The 23,412-nt window shown below is 38.8% G+C and overlaps 1 protein-coding gene across 5 annotated transcripts in view; it reads left to right on the top strand.

Moving 5' to 3' along the window:
- The window catches only part of golm1.L (golgi membrane protein 1 L homeolog), a 29,419-nt gene extending 9,887 nt beyond the window's left edge, over window positions 1-19,532 (top strand). Inside the window, 9 exon segments of one of the 5 annotated variants that reach the window (NM_001094405.1) lie at window positions 2,716-2,895; window positions 5,270-5,324; window positions 7,896-7,989; window positions 12,612-12,741; window positions 13,561-13,651; window positions 15,413-15,661; window positions 17,173-17,298; window positions 17,505-17,540; window positions 18,731-19,532. In NM_001094405.1, the coding sequence (NP_001087874.2) occupies window positions 2,716-2,895; window positions 5,270-5,324; window positions 7,896-7,989; window positions 12,612-12,741; window positions 13,561-13,651; window positions 15,413-15,661; window positions 17,173-17,298; window positions 17,505-17,540; window positions 18,731-18,864 (1,095 nt within the window). In that variant the 3' untranslated portion in view covers window positions 18,865-19,532. 5 annotated transcript variants of the gene reach the window in all.
- Window positions 19,533-23,412: the final 3,880 nt, after the last annotated feature.

Below are 23,412 nucleotides of genomic sequence, written 5' to 3'. Positions count from 1 at the left end.
ACTTCTATGTAAATCTTTAATGATTGTGAAAGAGCCATAGACATAAATTAGTTTGAATTGGATTTGGGTATTTTCCAACTAAATGTTAACCAAAACATATAAGGCTTACCAGCCATAATTCTGATACATCATAAATAGCTGAGTAACCTTGGGGGATCCATGTGAAGCTACTGAAAGCTGTTATAAATATATATTATGGTTGCTTTTATTGAATTCTGTTAAAGGGATGAGCCTACTAATGAAACGATGGCCTTAACTATGCTCTCTTCACTTGTGAATTCTTAATATATTAGCAGTGGGTAATGTTCGATTCCTATTTGTCTATATGTATGTATAACTTTATAATGCACTATATGCGCTATAAGGAAACACAGCACTGTACAATCTTACAGTACATAAGAGTACACACAGGGTGGACAAGTAACATGATAAATACAATAAATAAGTATATATAAATACACAGAGCTTACCAGTTGTGTGGTAAATTAGCATTGTATGCGCTGTACTTGACAAGGCATCTATGCAGCCAATCAGTGCGTACACATTAGAAGGCTTGGATAGTTGGAATTCCGCCATCCTCATTAGCATGATTTACAATAAGAGTATTAAGTAGTACAGAGCTAATATATTTGTTTTAATTACTAATGTGTACATATGCTGTCCTGGTCCTTTTGCCAAGCAGGATATGTCCCGACACAGTTCAGATAGCACACTGAATGTCATTAAATATTCATCTCCAGAAATGCAGAAATGCTTTACTGCAGGAATACTCTTCTCCCCCCCCTTAAATCCACCTGAAGAAATGTAGACATTCAGGGTCTTGCATATTCAATGTGAACTTTGTTGACAAATTAAGACCCACAAAACACAGTTAATTTCTTTAGCTTGGCCAAACATCAGTATATGTCCATGACACATTCACACCTCCATCAACTTTGTAACTTTCATTTAATATTTATAAATTGATGATGTTTGGTAGCCCATGCAAGTGTGGCTGCCATCATACCATGTCTGATGAGGAAAAAAAACCTTTCTATGCCTTATAAATTATGGTAAATTATTACTATGGAAATGCAAAAAGTTCCACGGGGGCCAAAATTCAAAAAGAAGCACCTGCTTTGAGGCCACTGAGAGCAACATCCAAGGAGTCAGACATGTTGCCCATGAGCTACTGGTTGGAGATAACACATACATTGGCATCATTAGATGTTACTGGGCCCTACAGAAAAGTCAATTTAGAACCCTAAAACATTGGTAAGTTGACCTATAATACCAAGATACGTATATTGAAATTACTGCCCCCCTGCAGGGTCTACTTCCTATCTAATGTCTAATTCTATAACTGAAAATTAACTTAAAGATGAACTACGTCTTTAAGTAAAAGTGGTAGTTCACCTTTAAAGGGGACCCGTCACCCAAACAAAATTATCCAAATACTATTTTATCATGTTAGTCAAACAAAATGAACTTTAATTACACTGTATAAATGATTTAAATATTGTTTCCATCAGTCTGGGAACTCATAATTATAGCAACCAGGAAGGAGGCATTTTGTGGACACTGTTATTAAGGCAAGCCTTGTATCATCTCAGAATCTTGTTTGTGCACCAGGGGACAGGGACCCAATGTCCATCCCCATGCACTGGTTACACAATTAAATCATTAAGAGAGCAGGGAGGGATGTGTGGAGAGCGGTGACATCTAGGAAGTGCTGAATGGAAAGTGAAAGTAATTGCTTGCCCCGCCTCTATGCCTAGGCATAGAGGCGGGGTAGGCAATATTTGATTGACAGCTAATATTTTTAAATTAGTTTACAACAGCTATGAATGCTTTAATAAAAAAAAGAAATTGGATTTCATATTTAATTTAAGAAGGTCTTTTATTATACAGATTTTTATGTCTGGGTGACGGGTCCACTTTAAGTTAACTTTTAGGATTTTATAGAATCTACTATTCTTACCAACTTTTATTCATTTTTTTATTGATTCTGAATTATTTACCTTCCACATCAGCCTCTTTTTAGCTTTCAAATTATTTAGCCTTTTGCAGCCAAAAAAGATTGCTCTATGAGGCTACAATTTTACTGTTTACCTTTCATTACTTAGTTTTCTGTTCAGACCCAGTCTCTCATTCAGACCGGTACTAGGTTAAATGGGGCCGTAGAGACCAGATAACTGCAATTGATTTTTTAATTTATCACTGTTTACATCATACTAAAAATAAATTTTTAAGCAAACTGACCTTTTTATTATGTTGTACAGTAGTTGTTGCAATTTGATATGTTAGCTCGTTTCAGCCTGGAGCATGCTTAGGAGGGTTTGAAGCTGCTGATTCAGAAAAATACCAGCAACTAAAGTATCAAACTGTGAAAGTTGGAGTCCTGCCTTACTGAGCAGCTACCTATAAAGCAGGGACAAACAAAAACGATATTTTAAAAAAATACAGTTCAAAAATGGGGTAAAATAGAATATGATAACAAAAATTCCTTTATGCCATAATAGAGATTATACAATTCTAAAAATCTCATAGAAATGAATAGAAAGTGGACAATGTTGATAAATCTGCCCCACAGTGTTCATATTGAAAGTTGCTACAGTTGTACTTTCCATTTAGAATTAAATTATAGGTTTGAATTCACTATATATTAACATTACCAACAACACAAACGTATTCCTTTCTGTGACATTTTCAGACATTTATTTATTTTTCTTGTAGAGACAATTGGCAGAACTGGAGAGCAGAATGCATAGGGTAGCTGCAGAACGTGGAGCAGTTGAACTGAAAAAGAATGAATTCCAGGACAAGCTGGAAAGACAGAAGAAACAGATTGACACCATCCAGTCCTTGCATAACTCTCAGTTGCAAAATACAAATGAGGCGTGCCACAATGAAAAAGTGAGCTATACTTTCCTTGCCAATGCCTTATTTATGGTTAATACAGCAAGTCAATTTGATATGTATGCAGGAAGTTTCTTTCAGTGTACCACCAAATCTGATTTTTCACTACTGGTGTACAGTTTTACCTCCAAAGCACAATTGCAATGGTTCTGTCACACAGTTGATTATTGTCATCTTCTACTCAGATCAGAGAGTTGGTGGAGGATCAGCTGGGGGAAAAATAGCAATCTACCAAGTGTTACACTCTAACAAATATAAATATATATAGAAAGAAGATATGTGACTGGGGAATGGTAGCTGTGCTCTCAATCTCAGTGGACACCCCCACTCCAGGTGTGATAAAGGACACCTGCCCGAAACATGTTGTGTGTAATAAAGAACACTTAGCCGCAAGTCCTGCCTTGATTGCTTTCTCTCAGCCTTCTGACTAATTGGTTAAATATAAATATATATGTGTGTGTATATATATATATATATATATATATATATATATATATATATATATATATATGTTGATCGATACCTTTCCTCTCAAAATGTAATATTCTGCTTCTAGTATATGTTGTATATTTAGGCAACTTTATAGAGAAAGATACCACATGCACAAAAACTACTATATTTCTTTAGGTTAATGTCAGAACGAAGAGGTGATTTCTTTTGCCAGAGAAATGTCTGAGACTGGGCCAATGATCACATTATAGACAGCTGTTAGAATTATTACAATGGTTGCTAATATTCCACAGAAGCAAATTGTAACAGTTCAAAGTCTGTGCCTAAATTACTGAACTGCACAAATTAAAAGCCAGAGGGAGGAGCATTAAACTTTACACTTCAATTTTGAAAAAAAAAATGGTAAAAAAATAAAAGATGAATCTTTATTTCTGGTGAATAATCTGAAAACAACTAAAAAAAAGTGTTTGTAAGGCAAACAACTCCTTAAGCTAGCCATACAATTTGAAATCTGCTTGTTTGGTGAGATTGCTGTATTGGCAGGAATTCTGAACTCTTTTTGGCAGGGCCCACTTTACTTCTTGTATTGGCTGGCCAGATGAAATTTTCAGACCTCTCCAATTTTAAGGCTGCCCTGTGGCCCCATACACTGGCCAATAAACCACCAGTTTAGGAGGGGCCAAGTCAGCAAGCTTTAACACCATGGACTACCTGTCCTGTCTTGCCTACTGACCATAGACAAGTAGATTTACCTTCATATCGGATGAATGATCATTTGGTGCCATCTCCCGACCCGCCACTAACCATTCAGATCAAATAAAGTAGTAAAAGAACAGATTAGACGATGTTCTGCCCCTGACAGCAATCGTACCAAAGTTATGTCCGACAAAAGCTTGTGACACTCTCCCACTGATATCGTCAGATCAGCAATACGTGCAAAGATATTATCGGTAGCCGACAGAAATTTTCTAACCTGTCCCATCAACTGCACGACCGATCAGCATCTCACAAAAAATGTTGTGGACATTCCACTCACAGCACGAAAATCGTACAAAATGGAGATTCGTACGATCAAATCTTTGTGTCTATGGCCAGCTGTAGAGTATTTATCTAGTAATTGATTTATCTTTCACTAGATCCCTCAGATAACTGACCAAACCCATCTGATAGGTCTGATACACTCTGCTGTTCTATCCAGCTGTAGAACTTTCATCTTAGCCAGAAAGCTGATTAGTGTGACCGTGAACATTATTTCTTGCAGGACTGGAGTAAATTTTACTTTAGAGCAAGTAATCATAATTTTGCCCTCTGTAGTCTCGTTTCAGTTGACTGAGCAGAGGTAACTGTTGGCTTGTTGATCTGTGTTATAACTCTGGTATAAAATGGTTTCTGTTTTGTAAAAAAACTTTACAAAATTATGTATTTTCTTTGTTTATGCTTTCTGCTTGACCAGCTCTAATGCAGTAGTCCTCCATAATAGTAGTAGCAGTAATAGCAGTATCATCTTGGGTTCTAGATGATGAATGGGTGAGTCATCAAAGGCAATAGGGACATGTAACAACAGTGGCTAGCTGGCTACCTAGTTTCTTGTTGTGTCAGTACCAGACTTCTCTAAGGAATAACCCAAAACATACAAGATATGTAATAGTAGATTCAAGTCTGTTCATTACACTGTTATGTGTAATTCTGATGTTTGCAGCAAAACAAAACGAAATGCTGCAAAGTTAATCATACAAGTTCTATAATTGTATTGCAACTGAGTAAGATTATGTTCCGACCATTTTTTTCCAGTACCAGTTCCACAGTTCTAAATTAATTATCTATAACAATAAAGTTAATAGAGTTCCAAGAGTCATTTTGAATGCATATACTGTAATATATCTGATAAATTTAATATTTTTCTTAATGTTTCTGTTCACAGGAGACATTACTAGATACCATAGTAGAGAAAGAAAAGGTTATGCAGGATCTATACGGTAAATATTATATGAAACAAATCTGATTTTATGATAATGTTCAGGATGGTTTTGGCCTTTACATTATACTACATATTTGCTCAATTGCTCAAGTAAATTTAAGTGCAAAGTGCAAATTTAGATTTTTATACACAGGTAACCCAAGTTAAATACTACTTGGTCCGTTGCCCACAACAAACCCTCTGCCGCTGGCATCACTTAGTGTACACTGCTCTCCCATTGATTGGACCACCTGCTCCCAAGACATGTGCCTTCCCGGGCCTACTAATGGGCTTGGTTAAAGGGACATTCCCTTTATTTTTAAATGATGCATCATCCCATTGCATATACTTATTCTTGGTGATATATTTCCCTTTTAACCATTCACTGCAGGGTTTTTATTATCCACTGTTTATATAGCCCCAGCAAATTATACATTGCTTTACAGCAACTGTAATCTCTGACCGTAGCTGATCTTGCATTCTAATGGGGTCTTAGAATAAAAGTGGTTAGTAAAGACTGTGCTAGGTCTCATAACCCATAGTAGTTAGGTTCACACAGTCAGTATTATCTCGAGCCCTTTAATGTGCCTGTTTGGAGTAACTGCCGGAAACCCATATAAGTACAGCGAGAATATTCATTGTGCATATAGTGCCCTGGTTGAAACTGAAGTCAGAAGCCCAGTTTGACATCCAAAATGAATCTGTCCTTTGCACTTTTACCAAAGCCAGTTTCTGTTCTGGGAGTCTAGGTCTTCAAGGCAAATTGAAATTTATTAATAAAATCTAATTCAAAGTTGGATGAATAGAATCAGCCCGAAATCAAATCGACTTGGATTCGATTTGAATTTTAAAAACTCGATTCGATTTCTCCGAAAAAAACTTGAATTTCAGGAAGGCTGCAAACAACTCTAAAGTGATCCCTGGACGTCTCCCATTGACTTAAAGGGGTTGTTCCCCTTTGAGATAACTCGTAGTATGATCTAGAGCAGGGGTCCCCAACCTTTTTTTACCCGGGAGCCACATTCAAATTTAAAAAGAGTTGGAGAGCAACACAAGCATATAATAGTCCCTTGGGTGCCAAAATAAGGGCTGTGATTGGCTATTTGGTTGCCCCTATGTGGACTGGCAGCCTACAAGAGGCTCTACTTTGCACTATACTTAGTTTTTATGCAATTAAAACTTGCTTCCAAGCCTGAAATTCAAAAATAAGCATCTGCTCTGAGGACCCAGAGAGCAACATCCAAGGGGTTGGAGAGCAACATGTTGCTCGCGAGCTACTGGTTGGGGATCACTGATCTAGAGAGTGATATTGTGAGGCAATTTGCAATTGGTTTTAATTTTTTATTATTTTTAGATTTTGAGTTATTAACAGCAGCTCTTCAATTTGCTTTTTAAGCAATCTGGTAGCTAGGGTCCAAATTACCATAACAACCATGCATTGATTTGAATAAGAGACTGGAATATGAATAGGAGTGGGCCTAAATAGAAATATAAGTAATAAAAATTAGTGATAACAATCCATTTTTAGTCTTACAGAGCATTTACTTTTAAGAAGGGGTCAGCGACGCCCATTTCAAAGCTGCTTTCAGAAGAAAAAGGCAAATAACTATAAAATTATAAAAAATAAATAATGAAAACCAATTGAAAAGTTGAATTGGCCATTCTATAACATACTAAAAGTTACCTTAAAGGTGAACCACACCTTTAAAGGGGACCCGTCGCCCAAACCAAATTATTCCAAATCCTATTTTATCATGTTAGTCAAGCAAAATGAACTTTAATTACACTGTATACATTATTTGAATATTGTTTCCATCAGTCTGGGAACTCATAATTATAGCAAACAGGCAGGAGCCATTTTGTGGACATTGTTATTAAGGCAAGTCTTGTATCATCTCAGAATCTTGTTTGTGCACCAGGGGACAGGGACCCAATGTCCATCCCCATGCCCTGGTTACACAATTAAATCGTTAAGAGAGCTGGGGGAATGCAGGGAGAGCAGTGACATCTAGGAAGTGCTGAATAGAAAGTGAAAGTAATTTTCTGCCCCGCCTCTATGCCACTGGCATAGAGGAGGGGCAGACAATATTTGATTGACAGCTGATATTTTTAAATGCGTTTACAACAGCTATGAATGCTTTAATAAAAAAAAGAAATTGGATTTCATATTTAATTTAAAAAGGACTTTTATTATACAGATTTTTATGTCTGGGTGACGGGTCCACTTTAAACAGCAATTCGTCAGGTTTTAGGTGGCTTATAGTCAAATTCGAGTTCTTAAAGGGCCAGTCTATCATGAATGTCAAAAATCGAATTTGAACTTGGATCGAATTAGAAAAACTCCCTAGTCGAATTTGACAGTTTTCGACTAAACAATTAGAATTCTGAAATCGATTTTTCAATTCGACCCTTGATAAATCTGCCCCCAAGTGTACCCATTAGACAGTAAACTAAATTTGCTTTGTGATCACCCAAAGCTTTTTTTAATTGTGTTCAAAACCTTTTCTATAGTAATTTTGTTTCAAGCTTTGTGACTGTAGAAATCAGATTGGTCAGTTCTGGCAACTTGTTATGGTTTTTGTCTTTTCAGTTCAGATCAAGTCTCAAGAACAAAGCCTGTCGAAAGTAAAGCTTGACTTTGAACAACTACAGGAGAGCCAAGCTAAGAAATCCACATTCGAGTTGTAAGTGCTTCCCACAGTTTACAAAGATAGATATGCTGTAGTGCATTTTCAAGTGATAATAACCTGACCTGTGATTGCACCAGTGGGCTCCGTGTGATTGTCAAGATAGAGTCTATGGAGTGGTTATTTTGGAGTACTTTGCTGCCTGCGTGCAAGCTAGAAATAACTCAAAACATGAAAAACAACAGGTTGGTTAGCAAAGCTTACTGCATGGGGCAGATTAACCCAGTCATATTGGTTAAGACTCACTGTAGCTAAGGTTTTGCACTTATATGATAACCATGAATAAAACTGTCACAATAATGTGTCACACCAGCCATTAATGACATGCTTAACTTGACAACTGTAAGATGCGCCGGGAGATCACGGCAATCTCGTACCTCCTGCTGCATCTCTTTTTCCAAGTCCGGGTTCTCGGCTCCTTTGACGATCTGCGCCTTGACGTCTGCGTCGTGATGTCATCGGGTGGTGCCGAAATTCAAACTTTGGTGCCAAAAGACTCCTTAAAAGGCCAGTCTCCATTTTGGAAATTGCCCAAGCTGGTTCAAGTTTATCTGTTCCTGCCGAAGCGTTTAATTCTGATTTTGAATTCCTGGTTTTGACTTCTGCCCGACCTGTGACTATGATTCCTGCCGCCTGCCTTGAACTTTTTGCCTGATTTTGACTACGTCTTCTCAAAATCCTTGCACACTTTTTGACGGTTTCCGCAACAGAAAGTCCGGGCTCCCAAATGGGCGTTGGTGAATACCGGAACCCACAGGGTCCACCTGTGCGTCCGGAGACAAAGTATCAAAGCCAGGGAACATGCTTGGAAATCTGGGACAGTTGGCTCAGTTAACACAAGTTGACTCAATTAATGAAGGTACTTGCTTTCAAACATGCTTGTGCATTTCCATTTAGGGGCAAATTGCTTCCATCCTGGCTCGCTCACTGCCATCTCTTATCTGATGGTATCTCCAGGGTTCCCATAGCTTGTTGCACCAGGTGAACTAGACTTATGCCTAGCAAATCGGATGTGAATTCTGTTTTGAAATCATGCTCCGGAAGTGACGCAACCTTCACTTTGGCAATGCTAGTTGCAACTTGAACTTGAGTTCCATCAAAACACAAGAACAGATGCACACAGTGCTGCACCGTGCACCCTTGCACGAAATTGTGGGAACAAACACGGAAAAGTGTATTTTGCATACTGTAATTGTTGTAAATGACCCCTATAGACATGCATAAAATAAGACTAAACTGAAAATGTATGTTTATTAAAGTCTAATTGGATATAAATACTGATGTGGCAATACAAAAACAAAGACAGAACAAGAAAAATCACAAAAATGTGCAAAAACGTATGAAATGACTGGATGAGGGCTGCCTACTGCAAAACAGTTTCATTGTTATTCATGTTTGTAAAAGGACAAACTGCTTTTACATTTAGAACTAACTAAAATTATTAACTAGTAATAACTAGTAATAAATGTATTGTTTATCCATTATGCAAAGTTAATTTGCATAATGCTTAAATGGAAAATATACTCCCCTTTTTGACATGCAGTTGGGCTTATATAGAAAAGTTACATAAATACTGAATCTGAAATTACAGATATAACTATAAATGTCATTTTTTTATGGAAATTATGTTATTCCTATGAACTGTTTTTCAAACACCAATTAGGCTAATGGTATACTAGGCTGAGAAAAAGCAGATCCAAATGCTTTTGTGCAGTAAGTGCACTGAGGGGCAGAGTTGTGGACCAGATTTCTGCTGGTGTGTGCACTGTCTGTGTACTTAAAGCAATGATCAGTCATGCCTCAATCAGATTTTCCTCTGACTGCATTTCTTTGCAGGTGTACCATTAGCTTTATGTTCACAGTGTAATGTGACTACTTCCTCACCTTGATCTATTATGAAATGATGGATTCTGAGGCTTCCTTCTATTTTCCACAGTGGGTGGAGCACAGATTCTCTGGAAAACAGGAACTTCAGGTCCCAGAATCCATCACCACAATGGAACAAGCTAAAGGAAAATTATACCCCCAAAATGAACACTTAAGCAACAGATAGTTTACATCATATTAAGTGGCATATTCAAGAATCTTACCAAACTGATATATATATATTTAATTAAATACTGCCCTTTTACATCTCTTCCCTCGAACCACCATTTTGTGATGTTCAGTGTGCTGATCACCTGACCAGAAATACTACAACTCTAACAGTAACAGGAAGAAGTGTGGAAGCAAAAGAAAGAACTGTCTGTTAAGTGGCTCATGTGACCTAAGAAGTATAGTTTGTTTGGTATGTTTGTGTGCACAGTGAATTGTACAATACCAGGGGGTGGCCCTTATTTTTTAAAATGGTAATTTTTCTATTTATGATTACCCAATGGCATATAGTTCTAGAAAAGTATATTATTATGAAAATGGTTTATTTACTTGAAGCAAGGTTTTACATATGAGCTGTTTTATGCAATATATTTTTATAGAGACCTACATTGTTTGGGGGGTATAGTTTTCCTTTAAGGTAGAGGTTGCATTACACTGTCGGCCAAATCAAAGGTTGGCAAACTGGTTTAGGCAAGCACAGAGTCAGATTATCACACTTTACTTTGAATCTGTGGAATCAGATATGTCTGATACACTTCTTTAACCGAAACTGTCAGGCACTAACTAGATGTGCATAAAAATGGTAATATTTAAGACTGGAAAATTTGGTTGACTTGTGCCATTTTATGGGCAGGTAGAGACTTTTTTTAGAGTGGCAATTTTTTTCCTGTGTCAGGGAAGTTTTCAGTCTGTTTATTTAGCAGTATACATTGACCTCTTGTTTGCTTGTTTTGCACATGAAGAGAAGAAAAGTGACCTGCCCAAGGCTGTAAATTGTAGAAATTGTAATCTAGATGTGCCTAGTTTTATAGGGAACCACACCTTTTCCTGGTAACAGTGCCAATCATACACTGGCTAATTGCCAAAAGAGAAGCAATAAGGACATAAACATGTCACTGAGGTGAGGGCTGCTATCAGAAACTTTGTGACTCCTTACAGGTTATTTAAATGTCCCCGTCCCCCCGTGAACACAAGCACACAGTACTAAAACTGGCCTCGCATCTTGTGTGTTCTAATAAAATGATCAACTAGCAGTTACCTAAGTGTCTTAAGTAAATTATGTTTTTGCATACGTTGCGTACATTGCATAAGTCTAGGCCCTAGGGGGACAAATGATCTTGCTGTTGGGTCCAATAACTAGTCATTCCACTGCAGAAAAGTTCATGTAAGAGAAACTTATATTATTCAGTAAATAGATCCCAATATACGGTAAACAGATGCTGTTACTCTATAAAAAGCAATTCATATAAACAGTTAATAAATAGTTAATTAAAGTGCTAATAAGTCAGTAATTTCATTGAGGTTAGTGGAATTTACCTTAACTTTTTTAATGTATTGGTGGTCAGTGGAGTTTGCCTTTACTGCTCCTGTTAAGCTTTTCTGCATTGTCATTGCTTGATAGTCAGGGTCGGACTGGGGGGCCCGGGGCCCACCGGGACTGCTGTCCAGGGGCCCCCCTCCGGCCCCCTGCACCCCTACTAAAATGCGTCGGGCCAGCAACACCGCCGCTTGGCGCGCATGCGCAACCGCGCCGTTCGGCGTGAATGCGCTGGCGGCGCTGCGCATCGCCAGAAATTTTTTTTTTTCCCACGATTCTAAATATATAGAGAAGGGTTCTGGCCCGGCGGGGGCCCGCCGGGCCAGTCCGACACTGTTGATAGTTAACTGCTAGCTTCTCTGTAAGTGTTTTTATTAAATCTCTCTTTATTGATTTTCTTTATAAAAAAAGGGTAAAGTGGGTACAAAATGGAAAAAGGGGAAGGGGAATAAATAGAGGTTTACAACCAATACATCTATTGCAAGCTTCTCTGTAAGTTACTTTTTTGCGAAGTTTTAGCATAACTTACTCAATTTGCATAACTTTCACAACAGTACCCCCCTCCCTCCATTGGCAGCCCTCATTATGGGTATATCATAATTAAGCAAGTACTCAAGGTATTTGACATTGTATAAATATAATTGCAGTTAAAAAAAGCAGTATTTTTGTCCTCTGACACTTTTGGCTTCTGCTACATTGTTTCAGGAGGCAGAACCAGTAGTGTAGATTTCAATAGCAATTACGTTTACATATAGTTCTAAAACTATTAACATATTTTTAATGAATGTATATTGAAAAGTTGCTTAAAATTACTTGAATGGAAGGTTAGTTACTGTAAGAAAAAATGTGAACGTCTAATATTCGATCGAATAGTCCCGACCCGAAAATTCTAATTGGATTTGAATCAAGTTTTCCCTCTGGAAAAAACTCGAATGTCAGGAGGGCAATTAACATATTCAAATGGTTCAACAGACCTCTGCCATAGACTTGTAAATGAACTCAACAGGTCTTAGGTGATAAATATTCGAATTAGAACTGTTTCCATGGTCAAGTGGTGATAAATCTCACATTCAAATATACATTAGAATTTGGGGATTAAATTTTGAATGTGTGAATTTTGACACCAAAATAAATTTACTATTTGACCCTTAATAAATCTGCCGTATAATGTTTTAATCAATGACATTTCATATTATTTTACACAAAGAGCCCAGTGCAGCTCTAAAATGAAGGAACTCAATGAGCAGTGTGAGGAGAAGTTGCGCAGAGCCTCAGGAAAAGGTGGAACTGTAGCACAAGAAGAAAATGCTGATACCCAAAAGACTCAGAAACCCAAGGTAAGTCAGCTGATATAAGCAGGTATGTAGATTGCATTATTGGACAATATGGCCTGCTTGCACACCCTGGCCTTCAAAGGTAGATGCCTGGTGCATGGTTGTGGAGGGGTCGGCACCCTCCCAAACAGTCAATTACAAAAATACACTGGCACTCACGGCAAGTTCAAGCAGGGAGGTCCACTTGCGTGTTTATTTGCAGAAATGCAACGTTTCGGGGCTATACCCCTTTGTCAAGCATGCATGCATGCGGGAGGTTAAAGTTGAATGGACGTATGTGTTGCAGCCAATACATTACACTACACAAGCCCGGGAAACCTTAATAAAATAAAATAGAGTTGTTATATTGCCCTACACATGAGCCCAGTGTATAGTTTATGTGCCATATGTTAGGAAATGTAGGGGGGAAGCCGGGTACCCCAGAAAAAATTTACGATCTTTTGCAGCCTATCACCCTGAAAAATGGAAAGTCACTAGCGTTTTTTGGGGCGAAGGCAAGTCTGGCGCAAGAGGTAACGTTCAATAAAATGCGCATTTTAGTGAATTTGTGTAGTTACGTCCATTCGCCAAAACACAACTTTGCCAGGCGTAAGGAAGCGAATTACTGGTAGAGTCTATCTCCATCGCTAGCAAAGTTACGCCTGCGCCGTTAGTAAAATGAAATGACGTCACGCTGGCAAATTTTCACTAACGTTAGTCACTTCACTTTATGGTTCATATGTAGTCCCAATCTCTCTGGGTCCCTGCATTCTGTATTTCCTTAAAATTGGGACTTCTGTTTGGTTCTACTGATAATACAATTGAATTTCCTTTTTTTTGTAGACAATTCTTCTAAAAGATCTTATACAAAAACAAGAAAAACAGAATCCTTTACAGAATATCCAGAAACAACCTTCTTCTCCAGTTAAAGAAGGTATGTTAACTTCCGCCTCACACAGATATGAGATCTCTAAAGGCATTATGCTATCTCCCCGTCTCTTTTTTAAAGGACACTATCATCAACATAAATTTCACCATTAAAATAAAAATTTGTTTATCGTATTATATAAAAAATTGTACAGTCTTATTGGTTTTGAAAATGTAGAGAAGTGCACTTTTCATAACCTTCTTGCTGGTTTAAAAAAAACAAGAGACCTTTTCTTGTTGTATGGTTGGCATTCTACACTATTTGTAAGCTTTAGTAAAGGTCAGAAAAAATATCCTTTTCACTTTTTAGCACCAACCAAAGCTCAATACACTTTTTGGGAATTTTCACCTGCTTGCGAAAAATACTTTGTTCTGCCGCTCTCTCACAGAACAAAGAGAGCAATTGCGCTGTCTGCACTAGAAGAGCCAAATTTCCGTGTTGAAAAAACGGAAGTTCGGCTCTTAGTTACCAGGAGTGGCATTTTTGCCGCCCCCTTGCAACCAAGGGGGTTCTGCCGACTCATTGGTGGATAAGGTTGCCGGTAAAATACCTGCCAAGGCCGGGGCCGGTATTACAAATTTACCGGCAATGTAGCTGCCGGTAAATTTGTAATACAATCAAAAGGAGCCCTCGGCCTGCCCCCAATCCCCTGCAACTTACCTTTTTCTTTGCCTCTTCTAGCGTCCGCGGGTCTCCGTCGCGTGGCCCTGCCCCTTTTGACGTCCCGCCCGCCCATTTTGACATCACGCACGCCCCTTTTGAGGCCCCGCCCCCAGCAGCCGGTAAAAAAAAATATAAAAGGTGGCAACCCTATTGGTGGAGCGCCCCTGACTAGAGTGCTAGAAAGGTGGTTAGAAAGAAGTGATGTTTTCTTTGCTTTGAGAGGTCTTATCAGATTTAGCTGCCAGTTTTTTTTTTGTTATTGAAGAAACACTTTTGAAAAGATGCAAGAAAAAATGCTAAATATCTCGACCTGCAGGAGAAACTTGATTTTTGTTTTTTTCCCCTGACAAATAAATGTCTCAACCTTTAGAAGGCATCTAATGACACCATTAACATTTCATTTAAAATAGTTCAGTTTTTCCTTATTTACATTTGTAGAAATGCTTTCCATGGCATTATGCTTGGGAACACTTGTGGTGCATGTGTGTGATTATGCCCTGAAAATGAGCTGTGTGTTTAAAAGGCAATCATGCACATGTGCTATTCATGAGGGAGAACCCATTAACTGTAATAATGGAAACTATTTTCAGCATTTCCCACCATTTATGTCCTTTGAACTTGGGTTTAAAAAAAAAAATCAGTAATTGTATATATGTTGTCATTTTTCAGTGGATATAGAAAAAAACAAAACCCAGGAATTGAGCAGAATTGAAACAGATTTCCTCATCTTCTTCTTAGCTCCAGGGATAAGCAAATTAGTTTCTGAGGAGCTGTCGATAAAGACTTTGGGAATACATTATTATGTAAATGGTCACCACAGGGGGAATAGCTCATGGAATGTGGAACTTGTTATATGTACAATACACAAATAACATGGGCACTATAAAAAATAGATCTCAGTGGGAGAAGAAGATAATGCACCTGCACCCTCCGTGGCACAGAAATGGCCAGTTAGTGGATATCTAATGGAGTAGTGAAGATTTCAGTAGCATGAGACCATTACCATTGCAATGTGCTGTCTTTCATGTCATGTCATGTATCTGCAAAATAAGTTTATAGAAAAAGCCTTGTATACAAAAGATGAAATAAGAAATCATTTTGCAGAGACAAACGATAAACCCGGGGCAATCCCAAACCCCGACCTAAAGCAGGAGCCAGCAAAGGACTCCATAACAGATGAGCTGGCAAATAAATTGAAAGGGGAGGCTGAGGAGGAGGAGGAATCCTTAAAGCTCAAAGATGCAGCGGCACAAGAAAACAAAGTGAAGGAGGAAGAAAATGACGAAGAAGTGGAAAGGGAGCATCTGCTCAACATAGAAGATCCACAAGAGGATGCAACAGATGAAAAACAAGGTAAGGCCACCATACTGTATGTCTGCTCTCTATTTGGCATCAAAACTGTGTGACCTCCATCCAGAGAAAGAATAATATACAGTATTTATTACCTTCTGCCAACAGAGCTGAAATGAAATACAGTGATTAGGTCCATGCATATGGGGAAATAGAAAGAGATGATAAGTTTGCATTGGCATGCTTGTTTAAGCAATAGATATGGAGGCTGCTGTCAGGAGTGCCCATACTTTGCTAATGCTGGGTCTACTTTTAGTGATGTTGTCCCATTGTGATCATTTATGATTATAAAAGCACTTTGTTCCATGGAAAATATTATTTAAATATTGATTTATGAGCTAATGTATATTGCTATATTTAACAAACAACTATTTCTTATTTAACCTTAACATAATAAATATCTAACTCAAAAGCATGAAATAGGAGTGTGATTTAGACAAGCTGTTTGTTGACAGTGTCTTGAGATCTACTGATCACCAGCTAAATGTCCCGATCTACCTTTTTTGGGATAAGTACATACTATTTTTTGCACACTGGCAGACTGGTTGTTCCAATCAGTTGAACAAGGCTTGTGCACCTCAGTTTTATGTGGCACTATTGTAAAACTGCCTAACGAATTTAATGCAGATTGGCTGGTATGTACCCTAAAAGACATAAACCTTTATTTCTGGAAAAGTTTTCACTTGCGGAATGTTAAAAGTGGTAGTTAACCTTTACATGAACTTTAAGTATGTTGTAGACCATGATATTATTTCCAATTGGTCTTTGTTTTCCATTTGTTGTGGTTCTTGAATTATTTAGCTTTTTGTTCAGCAACCAGACAGAGCAACTGACAGCTAAACGTTAGCTTAAAGGAACAGTTCAGTGTAAAAATAAAAACTGGGTAAATAGATAGGCTGTGCAAAATAAAAGATGTTTGTAGTATAGTTAGTCAGCCAAAAATGTAATGTATAAAGGCTGGAGTGACTGGATGTCTAACATAATAGCCAAAACTCTACTTCCTGCTTTCCAGCTCTCTTAGTTTCCACTGATTGGTTACCAGGCATTAACCAATCAGTGACTTGACTGTTTGATTTTAAATCTGAGCTGAATGCTGAGGATCAATTGCAAACTCACTGAACAGTTATATTCCATGTAGGCCCCCTTATAGTCGCTGTTGAACTCAGAGTTAGAGAGCTGAAAGGCAGGAAGTAGTGTTCTGGTTATTATGTTAGACACCCAGTCACTCCAGCCTTTATACATTACATTTTTGGCTAACTAACTATATTAGAAGCATCTTTTATTTTGCACAGCCTATCTATTTACCCAGTTTTTATTTTTACACTGAACTATTCCTTTAAAGTAAATTAATCCTGAAATGTGGGAACTGAATATTTACGCACACAGCCTATTTCCTCCTATTTACTAAAATTCCAGGACTTGTTATTTTGTAAATTGAGGCATTGTCCTTTAATTATCTTAGTGCAAGGATAATGCCCTTATACAAACACACACCACTTCATTTATTTTTACAGCTCCAAATCCGGTTAAGCAGGGTGCAGAGCAGGGTCCACTGAATGATTACAATGGGGATGAAGGGAATGAAGCGGAGCCGGAGGCAGACAAACAGGCTGAACTTGCAGATGATCAGAATGTAAATGGTAGGTATGCACTGCTTTTCCAAGCTGCACAATACATGTAAATGTATATTGGACCAAACATATCATTACAGCTTTTTTAGCACATCAATCTTTCCCATAGATTAGATATGGCAATCTGAAGAGCTGTGTTATGTGTTTACCCAGCATTCCCAGTAACTGCATATTTAAAATAATTTTTTCCCTGTGCTTGGCTTTTTTTTTTATAGAGGATAATCCAGCACAAGAGAAGAGACCTGATCAAGGTGAGACTAAATCCAAGTCATCTTTTATGCCAGGGACAGATGAACTGCTTTAAAACGCTATGCAGCAGTATCACTGATCATGAAGTGTTGCTAGAGAGAAGAGTAGGAATGCTTCCCTAGTATAGTTATATGGGGAGATGCTGAGCTCTCTATATGCATTGCTCCTTTGTGTGTCCCAGGCCTAGTGAACTGTACATGAACTGTTATATATTACATAGTTACACAAGAAGTTCGGTTGAAAAAAAGACACACGTCCATCAAGTTCAACCTTAAGTCTATATATAACTTGCCTAACTGCTAGTTGATCCAGAGGAAGGCAAAAAACACCATTTGACATTTGAAGCTTCTCCAATTTGCCTCAGAGGGGGAAATAGAGATATCAGCTATTCTCATGGAAGACTGTATTTCATTGCAGATTGCGTGCAACACTTTTAGGGCAGAAACACACGCTCACGTTTGGGGAGATTTAGTAGCCTGACGACAAATCTCCTCCTCTTCGGGGTGACTAATCTCCCCAAAGTGCCTCCTGCTGGCTAGAATGTAAATCACCGGCGGGATGGCATCCGGATCACTTTGTTTTCCGAAGTCGCCCGGAGTTTCCACTTCAGGTGACTTCGGAAAACGAAGCACACAAATTGCCATCCCGCTGGCGATTTACATTCTAGCCGGCAGGAGGCACTTTGGGGAGATTAGTCACCCCGAAGAGGAGAAGATTTGTCGCTGGGCGACTAATCTCCCCAAAAACGAGCATGTGTTTCTGCCCTTAAGATGAATGGGACATGTGATTGTCTTGCATATTGGTATAAACCAAAGCCAGAATATGGAACTCAATCAGGCCCAGACATTCCGCATTTCCATTGTGATCAGACACAACTGTTAGAAAGGGAAGGTGATTGGTTCTATACATGGACCAGCTAGCTGCTGACTGGTTACCTGATGCCTTTCAGTGTATGGACAGTTAAACAGTGTAAACAATAAGAAAATAAAAAATCAAAGGAGTCATTTTTGAAAGTGTAAGGGATTTTAGCTATATGTGAAATGGTTTTGAATTTACAACTATAACTTTTTTTAATAATCTGTACTAACACAGTAATCCTATGGACCAAAGCTCATGAAACTGTAATAATGACAAGTTTGTCTAACAAGATTTTATAAAGAAATGTACAGTGACTTAATTTCCTTCCTTTCAGAAGCTAATCTTCCACGTCCAGACGCTCCAGGTCTTCCCAAGCTTGCAAATGCTCCAAACCTGCTAAAACTTCCAAATGCTCCTGTGGCTCCTGGAGAAGTTGACAATGAGCATATTCCACTCCTTAAGAAATAAAGGCACGCACATTCTGATATTCTTTGGGGATTCTCATGAGGTGCAGTAGCACAGCAGTGTGGGCTTTGGCAACAGGGATGAAATCAAGGGGACCAGATGAAGTAGAAAAATGCAGATGTATGCATGAGAGACAAGTAAAACTTCAATCATTTTCCAAATTATGACATTTTAATGTTTTTTTTTTTTTTTAAATTGTAATTGTAAAGCCATGTCAGCAACTGGGCGAAGGGTGAAGAAATGAAGAACAATTGTCACGGCTGAGACTGCACAGTGATATCCCATCAGTACTGGCGCATTGCCAGGGGGCAGCTCATTGCAATAATAAGCGTGTCGTTTACAAAGGATCTGTTCTGCTGGGTATAGTGAGATTGTAATCATTAGGTGTGTGTGTGTCTAAGCTTAAAGTTGTGGGGTTTTTCTGTTTGATTTTTGCATACCTGACGGATTTTTGGAACTTCCCAGATCCGTGTGCTCAGGGCTGCCATTATATATCACGGGGCCCCGTACAACACTTTCGGGGTCCCCTGGGCTCCACACCAGACCCCGCCCACTCCACATCACTGTTTAAAGACCACACAGACATCAGCGCTAAAAAAGTAACCCCCCACACACACGTTATAAAAAGCTATTGATGGTCAGGGCCCCCTTATAAGTTTAAAAAAAAAAAACCCATTGGCTCCAGGGCCGCCCATTAAAGTTTTTTTTAAAAAGCATTGGTGCCAGGGTCCCCCTTACAAGTAAAGAAAAAAGGGACCAAAAAAAAATATTTTTTAAAAAAACATTAGCGCCCGGGCCCCCCCTTACAAGTTAAAAAAAAAATTGGGGCCCCAAAAAATATTTTTTTAAAAAAAACCTCCGCTGACTCTGCAACGAGGGGTCATTTCAGGCTTAGGGGTATTTATTGATGTTAACACCTGTGCAGAGGGGAGCAGGGAGGGGGACTGTGGAGAGTAGGGGCTTTTATAAGCAAGGGGGTTTGATCCCATACAAAAGAGTAGTGCTTTTTGTAGCGTCGGGTGCCGACTGTGACTGTCAGCTCAGGTCCGGTCCATATTCTAGAAATTTTTTCAGCAGCACTCTGATTTAGTGAAAAAATGTATTCGTGCCTCAAGCTAAGTGACGTTTTGAGCTTACCCAGCCTGTTATCAAGCTTTAGGCTCATTGATCAGTGTAGCAGAAGTCAGGTGGATCACAGGCATGGGAAGAAGCATACAAAGCATTGTGGAAAATGAAATCACGGCTGGAGGAGACCTGATTTCTGCTACATTTTTTTCAAGATGGCTCCATGGGATGAAGCTCCATGAAGTACATTGGGATATTGCAAAATAGAGACGTGTCAGTCTGGGGTCAAAAGAATTTGAATGTACTCACTGGGGTAGGGGCTAAGAAATTGGCACCCCCTAATGAATGTCACTTTCTTGTCCTTATAGGCTGTGCATAGGCAGAATGTAACACATTGTTGTTTTATATAGATACAAACTAGTGATATGCGGGTCAAGAATTTTCTCGACCCACACCCGACCCCTCCCTAACCGCACCCGGCCCGCTGCTGCCCTCTTTTTATAGACCCGCGCCTGCCCGCCCTGACATCACAAAAGGGGTGGGGTAGGGGCAGGTGGAAGTCTATAAATTCCGGCACCGGATGCCGACAGTACTAGTTCGTGGGTGGGGAGAGCAGGAGAAGAGCGCGACCCGAAGATTTTGTGCAGGAGTTTGTATTAGTGATGTGCGGGCCGGCCCGAAACCCGCAAATTTACCTGCAGCTCGGGGCAAACTGAAGGGTGGAGCAGTACAGTTATGGGGATTTGCAACAGTCCTCGCACTAAACTCTTGGCTGTGCACGTTTGGCCAGAGCTTTGGATCAGCCCAAGTCATAAGACCAATAGACAAATATGCTAATTAAACCTCGTTTTTTTTTTTTTTTTGCTCATCTTTACAATGTTCTGTTTTGTGTGTATGTAGTGTTATTGCCGTATGGGGGGGGGGGGATAAACAATTCATTTAGAACAGATTTTTTTATTGTGAATTATTGATTTTAGGTTTGTAATATTTTTACTATATTCTTTTGTACTACTTTGTTCTGACTTTTAGCTTAAAGGACATATAACCCCCTCCAACAAAAATGTAATCAGCAAACAGCCACTAAATCTTTAGATAACTGCCACTCTGGTTGTTAAAAGGTTAACCATAAGGCTGCAGCATCCCCTTAATCCTCCTCAGCGCTGAACAATATGTTGGAGCTCTAAAAATACTTGATAATAATAATAATAACCCACTCCACCCTCTCCCTCAGGAATTTACTTTGGCTGTTGGCTCATGAGCATGCTCAGTTCTTCTCAACTCAGATTACTAAACATACCCTCCAGTGTAACAGCCAATGAAGAGATAGCATTGTTGTTTTTTTTACCATATAAACTCTGCTCTAGCTGTCTGATCCTATTTTTTTTCTCCTAACCACCTCTCCTGAGTTCAGCTTAACCATTACAGTGCTCAACTTTTTATCATAGTATGTTGTGCCTGTGTAACCTGCATTCTGCAGTGCATGAACTTTACATCATACATGTCTCCATGTTACTGATGATGTGTCAGAGGGAAAAGGGCCACCAGGTGAAAGCTATTTGTTTTAGGAAAATGTGATGGCGCTGCCAAATGGAGGGAGGCAGGCCTGGACTGAGAATTAAAATAGGCCTTGGCATTTCAGGTACACAGAGGCCCAAACAGGTCCCACCAGCCCACTAAATACTGACTTTCTATGGCATCTTATTGCAGCCCCTCTGGCATTTGCCAGAACCCACAGATTGCCAGTCCGGCCCTGGGAGGGGGTATATGCAGTACAAATGATGTGGCTTATACACATGGTAGGAAAATGTAGGCTTTACATGTCCTTTATGAAATAACCATTGACAAAGCAGGGTTGCACCCCTTACTGGTTGAAGTGGCTTTACAGACTGTGAAATATTTGAATGTAGCTGCCAAATAAACACTAGGGGCCAGATTCAATAGCATTCCTGGTTGATCCATAATGATTTTGGGATTTATCATGGCAAATAACAAATCTAACTGAATTAGCTCATGACTTCTGATCAGTCATCTAGGAACGGGTTAACTCAATCTAAATCCCTATTGGCCACAACAACAGGATAATAAATTGCCCTAAGCAGTAGCGCAACTAGCTGGGCCCACCTGCAGGATCCCCATGTCTGATCTGTCATAAATCTACCCCTAAAGAAGAGACCAATGTGGAGATGTTATTTATTAGGGGAAAATGGACTTTAAATGCGTGTTTAGTAGAACTGTTTAGAATAAGTGATTTGCAAGACAATTTTCACAGCAATAGCAACAGATCTCTGTATTTTTCATATCTGGAAATGTTCTAACTGGGGATGGTACTGTGTATCCACACTAATGAAATTGTACATTTCGATTCTTTTTAAATTATGACTTGTTTTATTTGTATTGTCTTAGAATATTCAAATACACAATCAAAAAAAAAAAAAAGCGTCCTTGTATATTTTTTTTTCCAGCCACTTCCCACAATTCCAGGCACTCCATTTCCCACAATGCTTTGCGCACTGAAAGGCTAATACAATCTGTGCTATAAAGAAGGGGCTTACAGCTAAAGTGCTGTTTTAGAGAAAATATTTGGTCAGTGTCACACTTAACTGAAATTGACAGATGCAAGTAAAATTGTTTATCCATTATTTGAAGAATTTGTAGAACATATCAGTGTTTAATTGCCTAAATCTTCCCCTGGCTAGCCTTTAATCTGGAACTCATAAGGAGGCTAGAGCTGATGATGGGGGACTACAAGTGTGTGAATCACCAAACATGAAATGCATTATGGGCACTGGAGTCTCTTGCTATATGCTTTTAGTCCAGCAGTGATTAAAGGAAAACTATACCCCCCCCCCCAAACAATGTAGGTCTCTATAAAAAGATATTGCATAAAACAGCTCCATATGTCAAATCCTGCTTCATGTAAATAAACCATTTTCATAATAATATACTTTTCTAGTAATATGTGCCATTGGGTAATCATAAATAGAAAATTGCCACCCCCTGGAATTGTAGGATTCACGGTGCACACATACAAACCACATGTTAGGTCACATGAGCCAATTAACAGACACAGTTGTGTCCTTTGCTTCAACACTTCTTCCTGTTACAGTTAGAGCTGTAGTATTTCACCAAATGGTGGTTCAAGGCAAGAGATGTAAAAGGGCAATATTTACTTAAATATATATTCCAGTTTGGTAAGATTCTTTAATATGCCATTTAATATGATATGAACTATCTGTTGCTTAAGTGTTCATTTTGGGGGTATAGTTTTCCTTTAAGTAGCAAGGAACTGACACACTGCTTTCAATCACAATTACAAATAACTAAAAAAAAAATCTATGTATATTGTAAAGTTGCTGGTAATTATTTGCTTTCATTATGCAAAAGGTTATAATGTTGTACCTTACCCCTTTAACGGCCTCCTGAACAAGAAAATTCCACCGCAGCAGGAGCTGAAGTGAATGATCAATTAACACTATATAAACAATA

The sequence above is a fragment of the Xenopus laevis genome, chromosome 1L (genome assembly GCF_017654675.1).
Source record: "Xenopus laevis strain J_2021 chromosome 1L, Xenopus_laevis_v10.1, whole genome shotgun sequence".
Taxonomy (NCBI): Eukaryota; Metazoa; Chordata; class Amphibia; order Anura; family Pipidae; genus Xenopus; species Xenopus laevis.
The sequence above is the reverse complement of the archived record's forward strand: the minus strand, read 5'-3'. Positions and strand labels throughout refer to the sequence as shown.